This window comes from Odocoileus virginianus, chromosome 6 (assembly GCF_023699985.2).
Source record: "Odocoileus virginianus isolate 20LAN1187 ecotype Illinois chromosome 6, Ovbor_1.2, whole genome shotgun sequence".
Lineage (NCBI taxonomy): Eukaryota > Metazoa > Chordata > Mammalia > Artiodactyla > Cervidae > Odocoileus > Odocoileus virginianus.
The window spans coordinates 12,290,564-12,297,271 of NC_069679.1; the positions used below are offsets into that span (position 1 = coordinate 12,290,564).

Below are 6,708 nucleotides of genomic sequence, written 5' to 3' on the forward strand. Positions count from 1 at the left end.
CACGACTGAAGCGACTTAGCAGCATTAGCAGCAGCATTAGGTGATAGGGAATGAAGACAACAATGAAAGAAGACTGAAAATCTACCAATGGCCTTCAGATTACACCAAAAGGCTTTGTTCCTAGTTTTTCTCTACCTCAGTTAACTTAGAACATTGGATTAGACTAGTTAGAGCACGCAGATGCACAAAGTCACTGCCTTTACCCGGTCCATCAAGGTACTGGGAGAGAGAAAACCGCAGCCTCAACACAATAGGTTCTGTCCGGAGGACCTTCCAGGCTGTAGAAACTTCCTCCTACAAGAGTAAGGGGAATAGTTTCTAGTTCAGCATCAGAGAGATGGACTTTGAAGTTTTCGCTATATGACACACACATGCACATAGTACTTTCTGCTGATGGTCTAGAGATAGGCACGAAGTATACGTGCTTCAAATACAGCACTTGGGAACAAGACTCCAGGCCTATGTGGCAAAACCCACAAGCTCAACTAGACCTGTTGTTGGCAGGTACTAGTATCACTTACATCAAGGAAGCTGATGTTGATGTGGAGGTCAATGTCCACGTCATCGATAGTTCCATATTCTCTACAGAGATACAGGTGATCACATGTGAGACTCATTAAGGGAGAAAGAAGGGAACAGAAATTGAAATTGAAGTGGAAAGAGAAGTGAGCCTGGGGATAAGGGAGAGGGAAGGGTGAAAGGAGGCTCTGTACTTAGCTACAGCCACTTTTACAATCAAAGCCTTTGCCAGGCCACAAGCCCTTCTTAACCCAAAGGTGAAACTTCAGCCTAGAGGATCTAGGATAAGAGGGAACTTCTAAGAAAAGTGGTTATACTTTCCTAATTGTTCCTGTCAGCCTACCTTAAATATTCTGAGCAACTCTCACCATCATTAGGATCAAAACTTATGAAAGTTCACAGACCCCACCATCACACCATAAAGAAAAAACCTCTACCCTTTTAGCAACTCACAAAGAAGTGGCTGAGCCCCCTGCCATCCCTGAAGTAGAGTCCCACCTGATGGATACAGAGTTCTCACTGTAGATCTCCTTCACAGCTTCAATGTCTGCATCCAGCTGTGGGTGCCGATATAGGTCAGCTGCACAGCTTCCCTGAGTCGGCAGCACAAATGGTGGAGGGGGAAGAGAGGAAAACAGATAATGAAGAAGCATCAGGAACAGGGAAATCAAACTATAGCAACACATACAAGCAAAAGCTGCTTTATGAAGGGGTTCTTGGTGGTGGCCCTAGCTGGGGACTTCACTGACAGACAAGTCACCCCCCATCAGCACTCTAGGAGGTTTCAGTAGACCAACTGCAGGTTCTGCTTAAGGAGTTCACATCCTTAAGTCTCAGCTGCTCTCAACCTTGACCAGGACTCTTTAGGGATCCCTCCTATGGGAACTCAGAACAAGCTGAAGAGTACAGAATTTAACTCAGATTGGCTCTGGCTACAGCATCCAACATTTCTGCTCAGGATCATGCCCTGGACAATGACAGCACTTAACAGAAACTGGTAGAAGAAATCTCAAAAAATTTGACCCTAATGAATGAAATGACCCCTGCTGGTTAGTGAGGGAACAGTCAGAAAATAATTGTTTCCAACTAAGAACCTATGGCTAAACTCCATGCACAGAGGGTGTAGTTTATACTGGAAAAGATAAGAGTTCCAGGCAAGAGCAAAAATATGAGATCAGCTCCGACCAGATAATCTTCAGATCACAATGACACTATATCTTCATCTCTGCTCCAAAATAATCTTTCACTCCTGACGTATCCAGAGGAAAGTATACATTTAGACCACCCAACATGGGTTTAGGGGCTATAATCTCACCTGAACTCCATAGAGAAATTCCTCTGATTCATTGTCTCCCTCTGAATCATCATCGTTCCAGAACTGGCCTTTGATGTCCTGATGATGAGAAACAAAAAATGAGGGTGCCTGATATCTTGTTGAACAGAGTGGGGTTAAAATAAGAAACAGATTTTCACAAATGAGAGGTCCCTTGGAATAGAATAACTGAGTCCCCAATCCCTTTGCTGCCTTCCCCTGACCCTTTGGGGACATCTCAATCTTTTCCCAAATCTGGTCATATCCATGGTCTAGCACTGACTTGCTGGCATAGAGGAAAACAATAGGGAATTTTAGCCTTCTTAGGTATCGGGTATGATGACTGAAGCTCTAGTAGCCAGTGGGGGAGGTATGCAGAAGACTTCAATGTCAAGGTTGATTCTCAGGCATATCTAAGTTCTAGTACAAGCTGGCCTCTTCTGGATCATTACCCAAGGCAACTCTCAAGCACACCTCGCTCTTTTGTCTCCTAACTCCCTTTCTATCCCTTCAAGTATTTAACTCCCCCCTTACTGCCCAAGAAAACTCCCTATACACACACCAAGTAATACTGTTGCCATGCCCCATCTCCTTCCCTTAACTTCAAGTAGCCACCCTATCTTCCAAAAGGGAGTGCAGGGGGAAGGTGAGGTCTGCAATCTGTTTCATCTACCCCCTGGACAATCAGTTAGAAAGGTGGGCAGTGAATTCTCACCATTGGGTCAGTGGGTAACACACACTCCTAGGTCAGTGCTAGGCAGCACCCCTCCATACCACCAGCTGAACCCAGGCCAACGAGATGGGCATTGAGGAGGCCAAGAGAGGAGACAAAGGTTGGGAGGGGGGTGGTGATGTCAGGGGCTGACTGGAGATCTGCTGAGGAAGGCAGGATCTGCTGTTGTGATGGTAACAAGTCACTGTCCTGCAGAAAGTAGACAACAGTTGATCTCATCATCACTTAACAGGTGGGTGACATGTACAAAAGCACATGTTTATGGGTACACTTTTATTATACAGATGTATAGACACTTGCACATAGAAACATACTTGCATGCATGTAGACACACTTGCACACAGTTCTTTAAAGAGAATGAACCATGAAAGCACTACATGACCATAAGACATGTCCTCCAGCTGCAAAGCTGTGACTGAAGCAAGTCCCTGCTCTAGTTCATAACATTTTATCAACTCTTGAAGCCAAAATGATGATGGCAGGACCAGATGCTGTGCTACTCAGTCAAGTCAGTTCATTTTAGAATATTCTTCATAGAATCAACCATCATCAGAAGCAGACACTTTTTAAAAAATCTTTATCCCTAGTTATTTCTCCAAATTGAGTGTTCATCTCTTATTTAAAACTAGTATCCTTAGGAGTCTTTCTATAACAATCATAGCTAAGTTTAAAAGTCTCAACAACTCTGACCATTTTCTGGTAGAGTCTGAGTTGTCACAGCCAAAATAATGCCCTGGACTCCTCTTGGAATCTACTCCCTGCAAAATATAATAATGATCTGAAGAAATGTTCAGAAAAACACTAACTTCTAGCCCTTGTGCAAAATTAAAAACCACTGCTTCCTGGCTTTGTATTTATCAGTTTCATCCACTCCAACCTTAAACAGAGGTGTTCTTAATCTTTAACATGGTTCTCTTGCATCTTAGGTATCTAGATCAGTGGCTCTCAAGTAAGGTCTGTGAACTGGCAGCATCAATATGACCTGGGAACTTGTTTAAAATGTAAATTCTAAGATCCTCTATTGAGACCTACTGAATTGGAAACTCCAGAGGTCTAGCAATCTGTTTCAACAACCCCTCTTAAGTTATGCTGAGAACCACCGTTCTAAATCCTTGTGTGTTCCAAGGGCCTGTGGTCTGTTCCTCAGAAACCAACGTAAACCTGTAACTAACCCAGTATGGCGACATAAAGCACAATGCCAAGGAAAAGAGCATAGTAGTCCTTCATCGCAGGGCTGCCTGGCCCATCAAAAACAATATGCAAAAGGAAATCACAACTGAAGTTCTTAGAGAAGAAATGGCCTGATATCTGAGACTTGCTTTAAAATTCAACTCCAGCACAAAAGGCGGAAGGGGCATCAGGGTGGGGAACAGGTGAAAAAAACATGGCAAAGTGATGATTACTGATGAAGCTAAGTGATGATAAGCATTTCTTATACTCTCTACTTTTGTGCATAGTTGGAGATTTTCATTAAAAAAAAAAATCAGAGACTACCCTTAGAAGGGCTCTCCCTAAAAAGTTAACTCTAAATAAGAACAGGAAGATTATCACTAAGACTCCATAAATGCTTCTTTGCTGTTCTTCAAACATACCAAGCATATTCCCATCTCGGAGCCTTTGTCCCTGCCGGTCACCCTCCTCGGGATGCTATTCACCCAGATAAGCACATGGCTTACTCCTTTACTCTTTCAGATCTCTGCTTGAAGGTCACCTTGACTATTCCATATAAAACAGCAAAACCCCAACATACAATATAGTAGCACTCTCCATCCCCCTTCCTTGCTTTAATTTTTTCCACAGCACTTACCACACTCTGATGTACAAAATGTTTGTTTGTTGTATTTATCTCCCACCAGAATGTAAGCTCTATGGTGGCAGAGGCTCTGACTCTTTTCATTGTCTATATTGTCAGTCCCTCAACACATATTTACTGAATGAATGAACTGTCTGCTGGAGACCTAAGCCAAAGGGGAGATACATACGAGAACTTAAACACAACTACATAGACAAAAGTCATACAAAAATAATCTTAAAAAGCAAGACTCCATTCACCTTCAACAGTAGCTGAGAACCAGAACATGAAGATCTGGGGGCTGGGTTTGTGAGCTTTGAAAATAAACAGTCAGGTGCTGATCTGGATGATCACAGAGAAATAAAGAGGGAGGCACTAATGTCCAGCCTGGGGCGTCTTGGGCTGGGTGGTAGGATGATGGCAGCGTAGGCCAGAAGTACCAACTTTCACAAGCTCTCTGTCACTGTAGAAGTCAAGAAAACTTAGTCTCTCTCCAAGGGTTGTTGCTGCTTGGTTTCTGCTGTTATCATAAGGAGAAAAAGATAATTCAGAGGGTATTTTTCCTGTCCAGGGAAAAGATAATTCATAGACTACCATCTTATTCAACCCAGGCTGCTTCAGGGAAAGGGACTCCCACCTTCAACTCTCAAAGCTCACTCCTCTGAGAGATGGAGGGAGAAAGGGTTTAAGTGATGAAGAGTGGCAAAAGTGGCATAGTGGGCAGTTACCTAATTCACAGAATTACATTTTAAACAGGAATAACTAGAAAGATAGTCTTTTTCAAAGCTTTCACGTTACATATAAAAAAAATCAGGGGTAGAGAGGTCAAGCAACTTGCTTAGGTCCAGGCAAGTGGAACTGGGACTTGAGCACATTTGATAGGTTCCACCCACATCCACTCTTCCTGTGATATGGTCACAGCAATAAAGGGAGTTGCTAATGAATTAAGCAAGAAAGACCTATCTAACTTATTCAAATGAGGTGCAGAAGGGAAACTTTCAAGAAAACCCAGGCCAAATATAGACTGTGTGAAGAGTGCCCAGAGAAGGGTGTCTGACGGTCAGTGCTTCGGCCGACAGCAGAAAACGGAATTTGCAAGGGAACTGGCCATATGTAATTAAGCCTCAAGTACGGATCACAAAACGTGGCCGACGTCCACGGGCGCTTCTCGGTGTGACAACTTTATACCCAGTTAAAGAAGCCTCGGATCTCAACGTTTAAACTCTGGATTTGACTCCCACCTTTGTGGTCCTGGGCAAGGAGGTTACTCCGCTCTCCCGGAAAGCCTAGGCCACGGAACAAAGAGCGCGGCGGCGAACTCATGGACCTAACGCTACCCCGGGCTCCCGGCGGAGGGACAGGCCGGGGTGAGCCCCCGAACACTGGCTGCCACCGCGCTTCCAGAACAGGCCGTGAGGCCTCCCTTGGGGGGAGCAGTTAGACCCCTTCTCCGTTTTCCTCTGGAGACCCCCAACACCTGCCTCCCGGGAAAGCAGCTTTGTGCCCGATCTGTGTCGCTAGCCACCCGGCCTTGAGCGAAGCCTGTCAAGCCCAGGAGAGCACCTCAGAGCCACCCGGTTCAAGCCCCTCACTTCATCCACCCTGGCCGAGGAGAGGCGGGCCCCGCACCCTTTCCGCGGCCCCGCCGCCCCGCCCGGCCCCGGTGGCAGCCGCCCCACAGGCCGGCCTCGCGAGTACTCACGGCGACCCCGGGCCGCGCGCGGCCGCCGCCGAGGGGACGAGCGGCCCGGGACGCCCCGCGGGGGCGGAGCGGCAGGCCAAGGGGCGGGGGCCGGGCCGGGCGGGCGAGGTCGCGCGCCCCAACGCCTCGTCGTTCCGTCACGGCGGCGCTGAGCCCCTCTGCGCACGCTCGCGCGGCGGCCCCGTGGCCACGTGGCCCGCTCGGAACCAACTGCCAAGCAGCCTACCTCTGGGCGCGCCCCCGCCCCCGACTCCAGGCTTGGGGCGCCTGCTCAATGGCCGCTGGTTGGGAGGGGATGCGGAGCGGAGGACGGCGCCTGCGCCGTGGGTCGGGACCGGTGTGAGCAGAAACAAGAGGCGCCCCACGGGTCCGCGGAGGGCCCTCTAAATAAGACTTTGGGCGTTTGGCGCCTCCAGTGATTGGGAGGACGGAGCAGGGAACGCAATCCCGGCTCTTCCTTGGAGCCAGTGCGCCGGATACAGATTGAGAAGGTTCCCCTCAGACTCAGCTGACTCCAAGAATCTCTAGTTTGTAACACCTCAGGGTCTTTAAATTCTTAAAACATATCTTTTGCTCCCCTGGTAGCTGTGATAGGCTGGAAAGCACTCTGGCCCTCTATTTAGACAATCTGGATTCAAAGCTTGGTTTCG

The 6,708-nt window shown here is 47.4% G+C and overlaps 1 protein-coding gene across 12 annotated transcripts in view; it reads right to left on the bottom strand.

The window, feature by feature from the left end:
- PARP6 (poly(ADP-ribose) polymerase family member 6) overlaps nt 1-6,179 on the bottom strand; it is a 59,856-nt gene extending 53,677 nt beyond the window's left edge. For 4 of the 12 annotated variants that reach the window (XM_020894274.2, XM_020894273.2, XM_020894272.2 and 1 more), the window contains exons 1-7: nt 5,598-5,979; nt 4,617-4,876; nt 2,547-2,753; nt 1,835-1,912; nt 1,018-1,112; nt 522-582; nt 204-294 (exon numbers count right to left, since the gene is read on the bottom strand). In XM_020894274.2, the coding sequence (XP_020749933.1) occupies nt 204-294; nt 522-582; nt 1,018-1,112; nt 1,835-1,912; nt 2,547-2,549 (328 nt within the window). In that variant the 5' untranslated portion in view covers nt 2,550-2,753; nt 4,617-4,876; nt 5,598-5,979. Of the gene's footprint in view, nt 1-203; nt 295-521; nt 583-1,017; nt 1,113-1,834; nt 1,913-2,546; nt 2,754-4,371; nt 4,523-4,616; nt 4,877-5,597; nt 5,980-6,058 lie in introns of those variants that run through there. The other 8 variants (XM_070468777.1, XM_070468772.1, XM_070468775.1 and 5 more) reach the window with 7 other exon arrangements.
- Nucleotides 6,180-6,708: the final 529 nt, after the last annotated feature.